This window comes from Sturnira hondurensis, unplaced genomic scaffold (genome assembly GCF_014824575.4).
Source record: "Sturnira hondurensis isolate 20B ecotype Veracruz unplaced genomic scaffold, ASM1482457v3 Scaffold0007401, whole genome shotgun sequence".
In the NCBI taxonomy this organism is placed as follows: domain Eukaryota; kingdom Metazoa; phylum Chordata; class Mammalia; order Chiroptera; family Phyllostomidae; genus Sturnira; species Sturnira hondurensis.
Window position 1 is genome coordinate 7,519,008 of NW_028080032.1, and position 18,016 is coordinate 7,537,023.

General features: G+C 42.5%; 1 protein-coding gene across 2 annotated transcripts in view; it reads right to left on the reverse strand.

The window, feature by feature from the left end:
* Positions 1–18,016, reverse strand: part of ATRN (attractin) — a 167,905-nt gene that overhangs the window by 118,924 nt on the left and 30,965 nt on the right. For both annotated transcript variants that reach the window (XM_037051735.1, XM_037051734.1), the window contains exons 3-6: positions 16,406–16,519; positions 10,024–10,152; positions 6,047–6,252; positions 4,926–5,094 (exon numbers count right to left, since the gene is read on the reverse strand). In XM_037051735.1, the coding sequence (XP_036907630.1) occupies positions 4,926–5,094; positions 6,047–6,252; positions 10,024–10,152; positions 16,406–16,519 (618 nt within the window). The remainder of the gene's footprint in view (positions 1–4,925; positions 5,095–6,046; positions 6,253–10,023; positions 10,153–16,405; positions 16,520–18,016) is intronic.

An 18,016-nucleotide genomic window follows, 5' to 3' on the forward strand; every position in this document is an offset into this window, starting at 1 on the left:
GTCATCTAAGGCCACTGTTTCCTTGCTGACTTTCTGTCTGGAAGATCCATCCACCATGTCAATGAGGTGTTAAAAATCCCTTCTATTACTGTACAGTCAAACCTCAAGTTCTTGAACATCTCCCATCTTGAACAATTTGGTTCTTGACCAAGTTGTTCATGAAAAAAAATGTCTCAGTTGTTGAATAAAACTTCAGTTCTCCACCTAACAAACCACTCATGCCGATACCTGTTTGAACACTCGTGTGCCTCTCAGGTGACAAAGGTGACTTGGCTTTTTACAAAATCGCTTCACAAACAGCCTTCCTGAAAGAATTAAGTCTGAGAACTGAGGTTCCACTGGATTACTGTCAATCTCTCTCTTCATGTCCATCAAGGTTTGCTTTACACATTTAAGTGCTCCTGTATTAGGTGCATAAATGTTCACCGGAGTTGTATCCTCTTGTTAGATTGTTCCTTTTATCATCATGTAGTATCCTTCTTCGCTTCTTACTACAACCTTTGTTTCAAAGTCTGTTTTGTCAGATAGAAGTATTGCTATTCCAGCTTTTTAAAATTTGCATTAGCATGAAATATCCTTTTCCATTCCTGTGTGAATCTTTTGTTCTGAGGTGGGACTCTTAACATTTCTGTTGAGATCAGCTGACAGTCTCCTTGGAGCTCCCTTATAGGTAATTATCTGCTTTTCTCTTGCTGCCTTTAAGATTCTCTCTTTGTCCATAACCTTTGGCATTTTAATTATGAGTCTTGGTGTGGGCTCTTTGTATTCATCTTGTTTGGGACTCTCTGTGCTTCCTGGACTTGTGTGCCTTTTTCCTTCACCGGGTTAGGCAAGTTTTCATTCATTATTTATTTCTTCAAATAGGTTCTCAACTTCTTGTTCTTTCTCCTCTCCTTCTGGTACCCTATGGGTGCTGATATTGTTATGCTTCATGTTGTCCCAAAGGTCCCTTAAACTATCCTCATTCTTTTTAATTCTTTTTTCTTTTTGTTGCTCTGATTAGGTGTTTTCTCTACCTTGTTTTCCAAATGGCCGATTTGATCCTCTCCTTCATCCAGACTCCTTTTAATTCCTTCCAGCGTATCCTTGATGTTGGACATGGTATTCTTCATATCCGACTGGTTCTTTTTCATGATTTCTATGTCCTTTTTCATGCAGTTGTAGTTCTAAGTTCCTTGAGCATCCTTATGACCATTACTTTTAACTCTATATCTGATAGATTGCTTGCCTCCATTTCATTTAGCTCTTTTTCTAGAGATTCCCCCTACTCTTTCATTTGGGGCCCGTTTCTTTGTCTCCTCATTTGGCTGTCTTTTTGTACTTATTTCTATATATCAGACAGATCTGCTATGACTCCCAGTCTTCGTGAGTGGCCTGATATAGTAGGTGTCCTGTGGAACCTAGTGGTGCAATCTCCTTGATCTCCTGAGTTGGGTGCTCTAGGAATGTCCCTTGTGTGAGTTATATGGGCTCTTCTATTGTAATTGAGTCTTGACTGCTGTTGGCCTGTTCATGCACGGGGTCAACCCTCAGTCTGGCTGACCCTGAGGCACAACCCTGGCCACAGCATGCAAACTGCTGTGCAGGTGCTGACAAAAAAGAAAAGCAGTCTTGGGGTAGCTCCTCCTGCACTTCCCTCATTATAAGAGTCCTCTCCGGCTAGTCTATAGTTAGTTTTTCAGAGTGACTATGCCCCAATTTAGTTGTATTTCCAGTTTGGTCCTGGCCGAGGTATGTTCAAGATCTACCTACTCCACTGCAGTCTTGAGAAATCCTAAGGTTGTTTTTTTTTTTTAATGGTCCACAGGTCTCTGAGGTTCTATTCATTTTTTAAAATATTCTATTTTCTCTCTGTTCAGGTGGAGAAATCCCTATTGTTCTGTCTGCAAGTTCACTGATTCTTTTCTCTGTCCTTTCCATTCTGCTGTTGAACCTATTCACTGAGATTTTTGTTTTGGTTATTTTTCTTTTTCTTTTCTTCCTTTAAAAAAATTATTTATTTATTTATTTTTAGGGAGGGGGAGAGAGAGAGAGAGAGAAACATCAATGTGTGGTTGCCTCTCGAGCACCCCCTACTGGGGACCTGGCCTACAACCCAGGCATGTGTCCTGACTAGGAGTTGAACTGGCAACCCTTTGGTTTGCAGTCCAGTGCTCAATCCACTGAGCCATGCCAACCAGGGCTATTTTGGTTATTTTGCAATTCTAAAATCTACCTTTTATTTTTCTTTATATCTTCTGTGTCTTTGGTGAGACTATTTTTCATTTGTTTCAAGTGTTCTGTAATCACTCATTAAAGCATAATTCTAGTAACTATGTCATTTTGGTGTAACAGTGTCTCGATTGCCTGTTCTCACTCAAGTTTAGATTTTTCTGACTGTTAACATGACAAATGACTTTCAACTGAAATCTGAACATCCTGGGTATCATGACATGAGATGACGGATCTTCCGTAAATCTTAGAGCAGGCCATCCCTGCCACTACTCCAGCAGGAAGGGCGAAGGCTAATTCACTGCTGCCCTGATGGCAAGAGGACAGCGGTGGTCTAGGCTCCCTGCAAAGTCTCCACTGAAGCCACAGGGGTGCAGTCCGCATTAAGTACCTGATGCAAAAGGCCCCAGTTCCTTACCTGGCCTTCCCTAACACCATCCTGCCAGGGGGGTGAGAGTACCTCCACAGGTCTTAGCAGGGGTGGAAATGTAGAGTCTCCCCCCAGACCTTGCTGTCAGGGGTTGGAGTGGAGCCACAGATCTGTGGTGTCCAGCCAGAGTAGAGGGGTTACTGCCTAAAAGTTTTCTGCCTTGCTAAGCTGCCACCTTCCTTGTCCTTGGTCTAGATAAAAGAGGTGTTTTTCTGGGGCTTTTCAGCATGTGCCTACTGGCATTTCCAGATTGCTAATTTTTTAAGCATCAAGTCTTGGATACAGGAGACAAAGAAGAGAGCCCTTGGCGCCCACCGGTATGTCACTCCTTGGGTGCAGAGGCTCCTAACCAGACTGCCTTCTTCTTCCAACCTTTCAGCTTTCTCATGTTTGTTTTACAGATAATTTCTAGCATTCTTACCTGTGCTTACCACAAAGAACAGGGGAAAGAGACCTTCACTTCTTTATGAGCTTTTATATTTCCTCTTTCTATTTCTAAAGGAGTATCTGTTGTGCTCATTCGCTCTGTATTTCTTTTAGGTTTGTCTTCAGTTCTGAAATTATTTTTAAATTCTTTCCTAATGTCTATCACCTATCAATTTTTCTTCTTATGATTATATTACTCTTTAATGTCTTTTGTCATTTTTTTACTGTATTTTAGTTTGCTTTGGAATACTGTTATAATTTCCATTAGTTTTATGAGCATATTTTTCTAGTCTTTCAGGTATGAAATGGTGCATTCTACTCCTTATTCTCTTTGTTCTTAATGACTTTCTATGAGATCTGACTGTGACATTTTTCTGTTGATCAATTTTAAGTAAAATTACTTTTTCCTGTATTTTTACAGAAAAGGCTTTGTTTGGGATAGTTTTCTAGTTTCTCGGCTCTCTAGCTCCCCCTTCCATTGTAGTACAGTGTTCAAACATACGGCAGTTTACTTGTCCAGATCTCATCACCTGTCTCCTTCCTTAACTGTTATCTGAAACTTTGTCTCTATTGCCCTTATCCTGTTCTTTTTGAATTCTCTTCCTAGCAGTTTCTTCTCAGTGTGGGACTTTCTCCTGTAAAGAGACTTTAGCTGGTTCATTCTGAGAGTTAATAAGGCATAATTTGCTCCAGCCCCTTCAGATCCTATCACAGATCCCCTGAAATTACTGCATCACTAGACTATGCAAAACTCTCTCCAATTCCGGCTGCTATTTTCAAAGAGCTGGCCGAGCTTCCCAGTGAGTCTCCTCCGGGGGCACTGAGCCCTGTGGGTGGACTCGCTGCTCCCCTGCGCTCACTCCCACACAGATGCCGACACCGCATGGGGTCTGCCGCTGTTGTTGGTTTAGCCCTCCCCATCTGTGTAGCCACCTCTAACCATATTTGTTACTTGTGACCATGTGATTGTGCGCGTTTCCTAGTTGTTCAGTGCAATTTAACAACCATCTCTGGGGGGGATTCAGAAACTATGCCACCACTGCCATATTTCCAAAATCCCTTAAAGAACAGGTGATAGTTTTTGAGAACCTTCATTGCCTAAAAAAGACTGTCAGGCCCTGGCTGGTGTAGCTCAGTGGATTGAGCTCGGGCCTGCGAACCACACGATCGAGGTTCGATTCCCAGTCAGGGCACATGCCTGGGTCGCAGGCCAGTTCCCAACAGGGGACTCACGAGAGGCAACCGTACATTGATACTTCTCTCCTTCTCTCCTTCCCTTCCACTCTAAAGATAAATAAAAAATAATAATAATAAACTTAAAAAAATAAACCTGAACTTAAAAAAAAAAACACTGTCAGCACAAAATCAGCCTAAGTGTTGCTAAATTTGTCCCAAAAGTCAATGTCCACAGTGAATTCCGCTATGACAACATACAGCCTTTTTTCAAGATGAGTGGCAAGAGAGCAGCAAACTGACCCTGAATTCTGGGAAGTATCAGGCAATGACAAAATTTCCACTAGTAAACTATACATTCAAACATTTGACCTACAGATATGTTAATTAAATGAAGAGATAAAGTAATCCCCTATTTACATAGAACCTTATTACATGTACCTAAAGCAAAACAATGAGAGACAAGATCTGGAAAAGATGAATTATTGTGTATGACAATGAATTCACTGTAGCTCCCAATTTCAAAAACTAAGGATATGTCAAAAAAAAGTCTGGAATACTACTACCAAAATATTAACAGATTTTCTACCAGATAATGGAATTCTTTTCCTTTTGCTTATCTCTACTTTATACATTTTCAAAATGGGAAGCGAAGCCTCTTGCAAAGGCATCTGAACCAACTTACGCCAGCACCATGCTGTAATCTGAGTGGTTGAACATGTACCCTCCGACGACCCACATGATGTTGCCGCGGACCACGGCTTTGTGCGAGGCTCTGGGCAGCTTGGGGTCAGAATATTCCTCTTGGGTCCAAAATGACTGGTTAGCTGGAACGGGGACTGAACATCCAGGACCTAATAGAGTGTAACAAGTTAGCTTCACAAAACTCAGCTTTAATACTATTGCATTTTAAGTTTAATCTTTTAAATGTAACAAATGTCTAAAGAATACTCAGCCTTTCCCCCTTTAGCATCTAGGTATCAGACAAATCCCTTTAATTTGTGCTTTTAATTTACTCAAAGCTAGAGACCAACACTAATCTCTCATAAAATTCAAAATCACATACTTTTTAATGATGAACAGCCCTCAGAAAAAAAAGTTGTTAATTCAAATGAGAAAAACCTTTAGGGCTAAAATACAAAGACTAGTCCCAGGAGTACCAATATAAGCTCCCCATTTCCTAGAAAATCAGGAAACTCCACACTTGGGAGATTTGGCCTTTGTTGCAACATTTGCACCGTGCCAGGTGCTCAAATACTTCAATTATTTACCTCCTTGATTTCAGCCAAAACAAACAAATAAAGCATTTAAACAAGCACATTTTCTTTCACAAAAAAGTGGTTTAAGAGATAAATGTATAAAGAAAATCACTAAATCAGGATCACTGTTATCACCCACCCCTTAAAGAATTTGTTAAAGCTTCTTTAATAATTTTTATCTGCAGATAACTCCATCAGCTGACTACTGTAGAATTTTACTCTATGTTGAAAGTTTCCGAGGAGACATTATTATTGTCAGCTCTTGTCCCACCTCCCAGCTTGGCTCTCTGCTATGTCCTCTTACGGCTAAGGCCAAGGTGAATGAATCGCAAAGAATGTCAAACCCCTCCCCATTCTAAAGAGACCACAACCACACATCTATGAAATTCAAAGATTTCTAAGAAGCTCAATAAAGAGATGTGAAAACCTAAACACTACCTGGCATGTGAATAACATAAAAGGTATGGATGCTAGAAATAAAGTCGATTACAAGTTATTAAACTAGAAATACACTGTAAATTCGAAGAAAAATGAAAGACGTCCCTACCCTGCCAGTCTGGGAAACAGGAACACCCCCTGACATCGCTGGCGTTGCAGACACCTCGATGAGGAAAACCGCAGTTGTTCACACAGTGGGGAATGTCGCAGGCTTCCCCTGTCCAGTTTTCGGAACATTCGCACTGGACGGTGTTGCTGCTATTACCGATTTTGCACTCTCCTTGGCCTGAGCAATTATTCGGACACATGTCAAAACTATCAAAACAGTGGGAGAACATTAAATCAAAACAAAGCAACACTTGGAATAATTCAGCAGAACTTCTTCCTACAGAAGGTTGAAGAATGGCACCGTCCCCCCATTCCCAAGCCGAGCTGCAGTCCTTACCACTCAGCCCAGACAGGGTAACCCAACACTGCCCAGCTAGGGCAAGTAATGAAATTAAACTGAACTCGGTGGGTTCTCTTAAGAAGAGACAGGCTTAAAAAATCACAAAGAGAAAAGAGATTCTTGCAAAATGTCCAGGCTCTGCTTCTCAAGTGTGGCAAGACCATCCTATTCCTGGTGGCCCACAAATGATGAGCATTACACAACTGCCACGTGCATGCCTGCAACTCTGGGGAGGAAAACAGGAAAATGACCTGCCAACAATACACTAATGTCCTGATGGTATGTATGTCCCTCTGGATAGTTTCTGAAAATTTAAAGAATTTGTTCAAGACTATTGCCCAGATTGGTGTGTTTAAAATTCCTTAGTCAGTGCATCGACTCACTTCAGATAGAAGAAAAGGCCAGTTGAACCTAATACAGGAGTTTAACTATAATGTGTCTCATAATAACCTGACTTAAGATAGTTGTATTGACAGCACTTTGACATAAATCAAATTGTAAAAAGGGGGAGGATAAATGAACTATCAAGATACTTTAAGAGTACAGATTTCTTCTAAGGCCTGTAAAGAAAACCAAAAAGAAATTTTGTAGCAAAACGTGTCAGAATATCAGGAAAGGGTTACAAAAACAAGTTAATTAATGTTCATGCTTATACCCAAATATCGTTTTATGATATATTTATAATAGAATTTTATAAATAGTTGTATACAGTATTTGTATAGTTTATATTATAATATGATCACTGAATTTGCCTACTTTTCAAGTCCCAGGAGGCAGAGTGAAGTATCTGGTGAAAAAGCCGAGTGGCATTCCGGTAGGCCTCTAGACAGCGGTGTCTAATACTTACACAAAGGTAAAGCTTCGATAAAGGTCAATTATCTTTATTAAGAAAAAGGCCTTGCAAGGCAAAAGTTTATAAAGGGAAAGTCTAAGCTTCCGATTGGACTTGTTATGCCCAAATAGCCACAACGATCCCACTTCATTTTATAAAAGGCCTAAAAGAAAAGTGAGGTATTTTGAGGTTCCTTCATGTGCTCAAACCTACGCCTTATACCAAGCGTATGTCAAATATTTTCTTACAGACACGCTTACTAACCACACGAGAGAATAGCACGTAACCAACACTGAATGTTACTGAAAAACAAAGAGGAGGAGGTAACTCATACAGCTTCTAAACTAAAGGAGGGGAAGTATAACGTCCATTGCCCCTTACACTTCAACCGCTCCACTCAAATGCCTTTAGGCATAGGTTTACGTTAAGTGCCAAAATTAATATTGCGCACTTTTTAGAGCAGTGAATTACATCACATCTCAAAACACAAAAATTATTTTTGTATCTCTAAAATGTAAAAATGGCCAGTAATATATCAAAATGCCTGCTTGTTGAAATAATAAGAAAATTAGTCTAACTTTCTACCTTTAAAATATGACTCAGAGTGAGAAATAAGGTACAGTGCCAATCTGTGTGAAAGTAAAATGTAACTATTTGTTTTTTCTTCTTTTAAAAGAAAATTAGAAAACACCTGAGAAGCTGTGGGTGTGCACTCCAGGGGTCCTCCAGCTGCGCTGGCCCCAAGCTAAGATTCAGTGTAACCTGAGGATCCTGAGAAAATGTATGACAGTGTTTTATGTATATGCATCTGGGCGTTTTTCTGGGATAAAACCCATCATTTTATTTGGCTTTTCATAGGGCCTGGGACCCCTAAAATAGTTTAGGATTCCTTTTTAAAGAATAGAATAGAGCCTTGCAACCACAAAACTAATAAAATTTGTAAGAACCTCATCATTCCTTCATCTAACAAATACTAATTCTGGTCTCTAGGAGAGACCAAGGCTTCTTCCTACACCAGGCAGGGCCAGGAAAACACACACTCCTGAGGAAGACACTGGCAATGGAGCAAGAAGAGCTCTCCAGTGGTGATGGGCAAAGGGCTCCCAATGTCAAGGGTGCTTGAACTGCTTTCTCCCCTGGGGTGCTCACTCCCTTGAGTTTCTCTTCTCCCCCAAGGCTGCTACTGCGAGGGGCCAGTTAACAGTGAAGACTGTGCCCTCTAGCCCCTGGCCTAGGAACCTACCTAGAATGGGGCCTAAGTGAATAGCTGGTGCAATGCTACTCAGAATGCGGACCACAGAGAGAGAGCAGCAGCCAGGAGCTATTCAGAAATACAGATTCTCAGGCCACAGCTCTACTGAACTACAATCTCTGGGCAGATCCCAGGAATGTGCCCTAATAAGCCCTCCAGAAGATCCCTGTGCATGTGAAGCTTGAGAAGCCCTGGCTTAAACCCACATCTCCCCTTTCTCCCCTCCCCGGCAGAGAACAAACCCAGAGTGTCCGTTCTGAATGCCATGACTTTCCAATCTTCCATCCCTACCAGGCCCTGGACTCCAACCTCCCCAGCTAGGGCAACCCAGGGCCTCCTCTGCTTACTCAACCCTCTGTCAGCTTCCTCCTTCTTGAGACTGTCTTCTCTGGCCTTCTGCAACAACAGAGCCCACGGGCATTCCTCTGCCCCTTAACTGCCTCTGCTATTCCTCCCTTCGCCGTGCACACGCCCACAGGCCAGTCAGGTACCGTCTGAAACCCAGTGATTCCCAGATGACCTCTATGCGCACCCAGCCGAACGCATCAGCCTCTCCCCTCAGCTCAGCCTGCCTGTGCCACTAAAAATCATCTCGCTAATACTGCGATAAGCTGCCCAGGCTGCCAAGTCACACACCCTGGGCGCCTGAAAGACTGAATCACCATACTAATCAAGATAGAGAAGGCTTTAAATCAGGCTGAATAAATACTGAGATCATGAGAAAATGGGTAGAAAAAGAACCCAACATAAAGGTTACATACGGAGGTGACTGCCTTTGTCAGAAGCTGACAAACTTATTTTGTAAAAAGTCACACAGAACTTTAGGCTTTGGGGGCCACAAAAGCTCTTATCACACACCACTCACTTACGACATTTTATGAATTTAACTACTTATGAAAAGAAACATTTTTTTTTAGAGTTTGAAGTGAAAGCGAATTTATTAGTGGAGCAGTGAACAGAGAATGGGCTACTCCACAGACAGGGCAGCCACCCTTTGGTGAAATCTTTCTTTATTGAGGTTCATTTACTTAGGGGCAGGGGATAGGATTTCTTAAAAGGGAAAAAAGGAAGACAGAAGTGAGCCTCTCTCCTATCACAACAATTCCAAAAACCACCAAAGTCTGTCTGTTGACGTTTCCTTTGTAACCTCAACTAAGCTGTCCCCTGTGGTCCAACCACTGAGTACACAAAAGCTACCAGTATTGTTAAATCACACTTAGCAAAAATCCCCAATGTCTTAATCCATTTTCACAAGAAAATGCCCCTCTCTTCCAGGGGAAGCTCGACAGCAGCAAGTCTGGGTTGAAACTGTGGCCCCAGGACTTCGACAATTTACTGTTTCCTACTAGTTTCCTCGATTATAAAACGAGTAGAAACCAGTGCCCATATGCCAGAGTTTTTTAGAAAAACACTTTAAATGAGAAAATACATTCAAACTGCTCAGCACAATGCCTGGCACACAGTAGGCCCTCAACATATGTTAGTGACTATTGACTATTCAAAAGTATACAGTCTTTTGAATAAAATCACAAATATCAGACATAAATATCTTACTTGTAAGTGATATTAAATCCAGTCAAATTATAAGCAGCATCACTAAAAAAATGCAGCAGGGCATAACCTGACGTGGCAACCACCTCAGGGACAGTCTCGTTGCTGTCTCTCTCAGGAACGATGAGGCCACTGAAACGAAAACACATTTCTTATGAAGGGAAACTCAATGGCAGACACATCACATGGAGGCAAGCACAAGTTCAGGGCTGGAGTTTATCCGCATGATTTAAAAAACCACTTCCAGGAAGAGGGGCGACTTCCTGTGACAAGCGCACGGTACCACCCCATCAGTTCTGGACCCTCTGAGGAACGGGTCTGAGTCGTTGGCTAGGCTCTCCTTTACTCTGGGTTGTGTCGCTATGAAGGTTCTAAATTAACGGCCGTATGCTTTTTTAAATAAAAATTTTAATACCTCTTCTGTGAAAAATTGAGTAAATCTTCAATAATTACAGAAAGTAACAAACTTTGTTAAATACCTATTAGTGAAAGACATGAAAGGTAAAAATACAAGTAAGTAGGCTTGGTAAACAAACACCCACAATCCCAACACTACTAGCATGCCGATGTGTTCTCTTTGCCTGACTGGCACCAGATTACAGCTTATATTCCATTTCACCAGTAATACACCATAAGTGTCTCCCATGTCACTACAAGTTCCTTCAGAACTTTCATTGTCTCACTGAGACTCGAGCACACAAAACTTCTTGTTGGGTGCCTGGAGAGGGAAAGAAGTACCAAGTCACAGGGTCTAAATGATGCCTGTAAGGTTCCTGACCCACAACACCAATTTGTTTTCCAGACGAGCCATGCTGACTTGAAATCCCATCAACAAGGAATGAAAGGGTCCATCCCACCTTACTCAGCCAACCAGTAAGGTTACCAGTCCTATTTCAGCTTTGCTAATTTAATAAGTGAAAAGTGAATGTTAAATTTTGATCCTGGGTTTCTTTCATACTCATGATGTAAGTCATGTTTCCCATGTTTACTTGCCTTCTGCATACTTCCACATGCTCATGTCTTCTGCCCGATTACTGACATACTGTTACCAACATCAACACCTCACTCTGCGAAAAGCCTAAATCCTTCCAGGCCCTGTGCAGTCTGCTGCACGCACACAGGACACCACCCAAGAACAAACACCTCACCCACTATTCTCTTCCTTTCACCCACTTGACCCCTGGCACGCTGGCCTCTTTGCGTTCCCAGGGCACACTCCACCAGGTGAACTCCCACCTCAGGGCCTATAACAGTCCTAAATGCTCATTCACTGTGATATAGCAATTCTATTTATTTGTAAAAGAAACACGTGCTCGAGTGCACAAAGACAAATGCACAAGAATCCTCACTACCACACCTTTTGGAATGTCAATAGGTTGAAATACACTCATCCACAGAGAGCTGGCTGAATGAATCACTCCATCTCTGTCGGTCTGCAGGACTAACAAGGAGCCTCATCACAGCATTCTGATAAGTGGGGGCAGGGGCAGCTGCAAAACAATAGGCCTAGTATATGTGTGCATTTATGTATTTATTTAAGTTCACATGAACATGACTAGAAGAATACATAAGCAGGGTATGAAGGGGAGAAGGAGATAAGACGTTCATTCAGTGAGAGTTTTCTTATTTTAAGATTTTTATTTATTTATTTTTAGAGAAAGGGGAAGAGAGGGAGAGAAACATCAATGTGCAGTTGCCTCTTGCACGCCCCCTACTGAGGACCTGGCCTGCAACCCAGGTGTGTGCCCTGACTGGGAACTGAACCTTTGGTGTGCAGGCCAGCACTCAATCCACTGAGCCATACCAGCCAGGGCTCAATGAAAGGTTTTCGGGGTTTTTTTTATTTTGTTTATTTATCTTTAGAGAGGAAGGGAAGGAAAGAAGGAGAGAAATATCAATGTATGGTTGCCTCTCGTGTGTCCCCTGCTGGGAACTGGCCTGCAACCCAGGCATGTGCCCTGACTGGGAATCAAACCGCGATTGTGTGGTTCACAGGCCCACGCTCAATCCACTGAGCTATCAATGAAAGTTTTAATATGAAGACAGAATGCTAGGAACCCAAGGACACTGAAGGTGCTCCAGAGGTTACTAAATAGTGAAGAATTTTCTACTATGTATTCAACTAACAAATATTTACTATTTACTACTGTTTGCATCTGTTCCACTTACATATGAGGCGCCTAGGAAGGTACCAAGAATACAACAGGGAAGAAGTTCCTGGCCTCACGGAGTTCACCTTCTGAAAAAAACAAGTAAGCCTAGATACAGCTCTTCCCCTCCTCCACCAGGTGTGTATACATAACGCCAGGCAGAGATAAATGCTATGAAGGGACAAAGAACAAAGTAAAAGGACAAAAGGTGCTACTTCAGACAGAGCAGACAGGGAAGGCCTCTTGGAAGAGGTAACATTTGATCAGAAACCAACAAAGGTTCCAACCATCATCATGCTTCCGTCAGTTTCATACACGGAACCCCTGAAATGCTGAAGGAGCAGGTGCGAACAAGAGCAGGGCCACCTAGAAACAGGGTTGTCACAAGCAATGTTCCCATGAGAAACTGGGACAGAGGAGGACAGGGCACTTCTGTCACTCATGGGAGACCCTGCACAGTTATCTCAGCACGAGCTTCAGGATCAGAGGTGTGAGCTCCGATCTTTGCTCCACATGCCCGGGCATGTCGCTGACACCCCTGAGCCTCAGTTTCCTCAAATGCACAACGAGAGAAATCCTACCTACCTCACAGTGATGCGTGAGAATCAAGCTGTTAAAATACGTGAAGTGCTTAAGAGGTGCCCCACACTAGGCTCTCAATAAGGGATAGCTAATGGTATTATTTTTTATGTGTGGTGGGGACACTTCAGCATGTAGGACGAATGACAGAATGCAGGGAGAACGCAGGACAGTCACCCAAGGGGCGGGAGGGCCATCTGCACTGGACGACCACGATACTAGAGAAGGGACCAGCTTCCCAACTGCCAGAGGAACTTAGGCATTTACATCTTTTCACTTCAAAAACTTGAAATTGTGACACCTCTGGAATGTGCTGCTTTCTCCTAGTATAAAAATAAAACAACTAGTTTAGGACAAAAATAAACTTCTACAGAGTAAGTGAACACAAACACAGCCTCTGCCCAGCATGGAAGGCAGCAGAGAGTGTGCGGGTGAGAAAGTGACGCTGTGGGCGTGCCACTCAACGGCACCCCAAGCCACCTTGCACCTCCCTCCCCCGCGCCCCGAGGAGACAGACAAATGCAGGCGCAGCTTAGGCCGCAGCCAGTTGTTCAACCTGAGCAAATCAAGAACTGCCCGGGTTTCATCATTTTATATTTCAAACACAGTTTTTAATTGTTTAGAATCACTTTTGAAAGTCACTTAACTAAAATATTTTAATTCACCCTAACTGTCCCAGACAGACATGGGCTCTCTGAATACACCTACAACTCCTAAGACACAACCTGAGTTTACCAACTACACCACACATGTAATGAGTGTAGTTAGTACAAGGTCCAACTACAAGGTCCAAACACAAGGTCCACGGGCCGAATCCAGCCCTCTGCCTTGTTTTATCCGACCTGCACCAGCAGCAGCACTAAGCTCCTTGCCCCTAGTTAAGGAGTAAGTTACATTTATACAGTCCTGAAATCACATTCGGCCCTTTGAAGGCAACCATGAGGCTGATGTGCCCCCCGCCCCCCGGTGAAAATGAGTCTGACACCCCTGAACTACATCACGTAAGTGTACTCGTACTCCTTATCTGACACACCTGTCTCCTCGAAAGACTATGTGCTCCTCACCCTGACTAGTGTGACTCAGCTGCTTGGGCACTGTCCCGCAAAGCAAAAGGTCATCATCAGTTTGACTCCTGGTTGAGGCACATGCCTGTGTTGCAGTTTGGGTCCCCAGCTGGGGCATGTAGGAGAGGCAACTGATTGATGTTTCTCTCCCTCTCTTTCTCCTTCCCCTCCCCCTCTCTAACTGTGCCACGGTCTGACCACAGTTTCAGTTGGGTGCTGGACAGACTGACTGACCCCAACTCTCACAAGGCTTCCTCTAACAACTCCTCGCCTCAGTCTAAACAACTGCCTGGCCTCAGCAACATTTGACTTTCTTTAAAAAAAAAATCTCTAAAAGCAATAATGTTCTTTTGAAGAACACTCTCAGAGGGTAAAACTGCCTCGTCACCACTACCACCTCTGCATCTCCCTGGCAACAGATCCCAGCAGAACGGGGCTGCTCTGCAAAGGTGCTTCGTTTATGCATTTGTTGGACTGAATGCACCGCCAATCACAGTGTTGTAGAGTTGGAAGAGACTTGTTCCAGTGGTTCTCAAAGCTGTCTAGTAATGGAATTGTGTTTATTGAAAACAATTTTATTCAGAACTTTCTTATATAAAAAAGATAAATGTGATCGACCAGTTTGAAGTCCAATTCAACTTCGCAGTTTGCAATACACCCCAAAACACAGTGTGACACCTTCATTTTAGGTTTTAGAAGCTGAAGTCTAGAGCACTTAAATGACCTGTTCAGATGCACACGGAGACTGGAGCAGAACTCAGATGAAAGCTCCGCATCTTCTGAATCCTGTGGGATTCTTCCTCCCTTTACTAGCTGAACCATCTGCCTCCGGGCTCCCTCCACTCCAGTCCCTGAGGACATCACCACTGGCTTGTTCCTCTACTCAAGTCCTCCTGACTCAACAGCACCCCTCGGCTCCCCATCTGTGACAGGGCCTTTTCAGCCTAGACAGTGGTTTCCAACTTGTTCTGAATACCTGTGCTTTAGAGGTTTTGTGTTTCAAGTAAATTTCAATTTTAAAGCATATCTTTTTCCCATTGTAATTTCTGAAAAGTCATGCTCAACTACTATGCCATAGGTCAAACTTTAACATCATCAATGGATTAAATCATACTATCGTTAATCAACTTTATTTTGTAGAAACCTACAATCTCTCCTGATATCTGTACATGTACTTTGGCTTCTCTTTAAAGTCATTAATTAGAACAATGACAGTCTCCTGCTTGTTCTGTTGTTGCTGCTGATTCACATGTCTGTTCATCAAATACCTAGTCCAGGTGAACATGGGACTGACGGTGTACACCTGCCTGGCGGAAGTTCGCACAGCTAATGGCAAGCTGACTCAAAGTGCCCAGTACCTAATAGGGACCCCATTAATTTGGATTAACAAACTCTGTATCAAGTGAAGCCCCAACAAGTACTATTATAATAACATCATACTCCAGGTAGTTTTGGGGCTAATGCGAAAGTATGGGGTACCTCTTGCTATAATGCAAGGTATGCTTCAAACTCTCACATAAAGATATGCATGGCTCAGCACTTAGCAAATGATATTTTAATGCTTAGCGTGGCCTAGCCATCCTGCTGTTTGGCTTCCTAAGTAAATCTTTGAAACTGGTTCTTAATTCAAGGATATGTAAGAGGAATTTCTAAGCCAAAGGGAGGGAAGAAATACAAGGACATTAGTCCCCTGGTCTCCTGTGCCCTTGGGCAACTCGTACTGTTTACTGTTTCTTCCTCACCCACGAGATCAGTCTCACGTGAGGAATACAAAAATATTTGTTGAACTGATTTCTATTTAAAGTTAAGGAAATAAAATATTTGAGGGAAAAATATCTAAAAAGTGAGCTGCAGATGAAAAACTGACAACTATGGCTTGTCATTTTAAAAGTCTTCTATCACTAAAAGGAAGACAAATAAGGTGGATTTAAATTTCCATGTGGTCAAAAAGATGACAACACAGCCCAGTATTGATAATAAAAACTAGAATGCCAAAAACAATCCAGAACATGTATGTGGTAGTAAGCTATTTTAACTACTAATACAGAATATACTTACTGAAAACAAAATCACAATATGTAAGTGGCATATTCCTTGTTTTCCTCAGATAGCCACAGTTCACTTTCTGCACATTCTTTCCAAAGTTTCCCCTCACTCATATTAATGCATATGCACAAACACACACACACCTCTACACCTGAATTCAACAACTCCCTCCTGAAGGCCTATGTAATGTGGAACACAGGGATTAAGATGAATATAATCCCTGATTTAATTTTTTCACAGAAACATTACTCAATACATTACTCACAGAACAATTTTAAAATGTAGACTTCACCACCATGAGAGGCAGATGGATGACACCACTACCACGACTGTACAGAGCAGGAAACTAAAAAGAGAGATCAAGTGTTCTACCCAGGAACTTACCGCGTAGCTACAGGAAACCAAGTCAGGCCTCCGGAATTAGTACTCTTCCCATGAAATAATGTGTTAAGGGATAATAAAGGTGAGTCAGTAAGAATGCAATCCAGGAGATACACATTTGAATTCAGAAACCATATGATTAACTACTTACACGAGTGAGCTTACCTAAAGGCAGCAATTAGAGGTGCGTAAATTGAGTCCCCGTCATACACATATAAATGGTCCCAACTACACTCTGTAGCGAAATGATTGAAACGAAGCCTCATTATTTTATTTGGCCTGAAAAAAAAGTAATTTATGATAATCATAACTATCAAACATTTGAAAAGATATATAGCTAGATTTTTAAAGAGTTTACAGAGAGAAGAAATTAATAGTGAACAATATTCATTTCTTTGTCAAAGATTTACTTAGTGTTTACGTATGTGCAAGAGACCACTAAACACGCAATGATAAACGAAATAGAAATGGTCTATGCCTCTTTGGGCCTTAGGGTCTACCCTGGGGCCATTCACTAACAGCCTCTGAGCCAATCCATTGGCTCTCCCATTTCTGCACTTCCCTATTCAACTGAAGACCCCATACTGCACCTTGTCACACACACAGCTGCCAATTCTCTACACTCACCTGCCACTCTGACTTTTCACAGAACCACCTGGCCAAAAGCCTTGGTCTAGAGGAAGACAGTTGCCTGCTTAGACTGAATCCTAAGAAAACTAAGCCACGCCAGAAAAAAGTCACATCATGGACAAGGCTAGTTCCAGCACTGGGCACTGCTCACCAGCTTCACACAACCCTTCAAATCAGCCAGCAGGTCCTACGACTAACTCTCTCCCTCCGTAACTGTTACTCTCAATTACTATCTCAATCCATTCGGTCCCACCCCCTGGCTCTGGAAAATCACCCCAGAATCTCTCAAATTCCCATTTTCAAAAATATACACCTACCTTCTCTTCCTTCTATCTCTAAAATATTTACCATCTCCCTCTTTTCTGGAACTTCCACATCCACATTTAAATCTCCTTAAGCATCACATATTTTACCAAAAACCCCACAAAACAGTAAAAACTTCAGATCCCAACTCTCCTTCTAGCCATTACCCCACCCTATCCCCTCTCCTCTGGAATGAACCTCGACAGAAGGCTGCTTTCTCCACTTCCTCTCATCCCCTCGCCACTTCATTCTCCAACCCGGCTTCAGTTCAAACACTCCACCCATACAGCTCTTGGAATTAGCAACACCATTTCGTTCCTGCTAGTGTCTAATTATATGTCTCCAGCCTAGACTTTTCCTCTACCTCACATTTATTTGTCTAACTAACTTCTCTAGGCAAACAACTAAATAAATACATAAACAAGTTAACTCAGATGGTGATGACTACTGTGAAGAAGTTAAAGGACACAGAATATGGTAGTACAACAGGCGCACACAGAACATGGTAGTACAACAGGCGCCGGGGAAACACCCCAGCAGGCTGTGGAGGAGAGTGGACCGACAAGTGAAAAGCCACATGAAAGGCTTGAAAACAATGTTTTAGACAGAGGAGAGCACCATCACAAAGTCTGGGGAAGAAAGAAGTTATGACTTCATGTACTGGAGCAATATGAAGAAAATCAGCATGCCTGACACAACAAATTAGGGAACCACATGAAATGAGAAGTGAGAGGTAGGTAAGGGGCAAAGGTGAAAATCAAAAGGCCAATTCCAAGGCTATTACAGGGGCCCAGGAAGGCAAGGATGGTGGTTCTTACAATAACTGCAGAGATCAATGTGAAA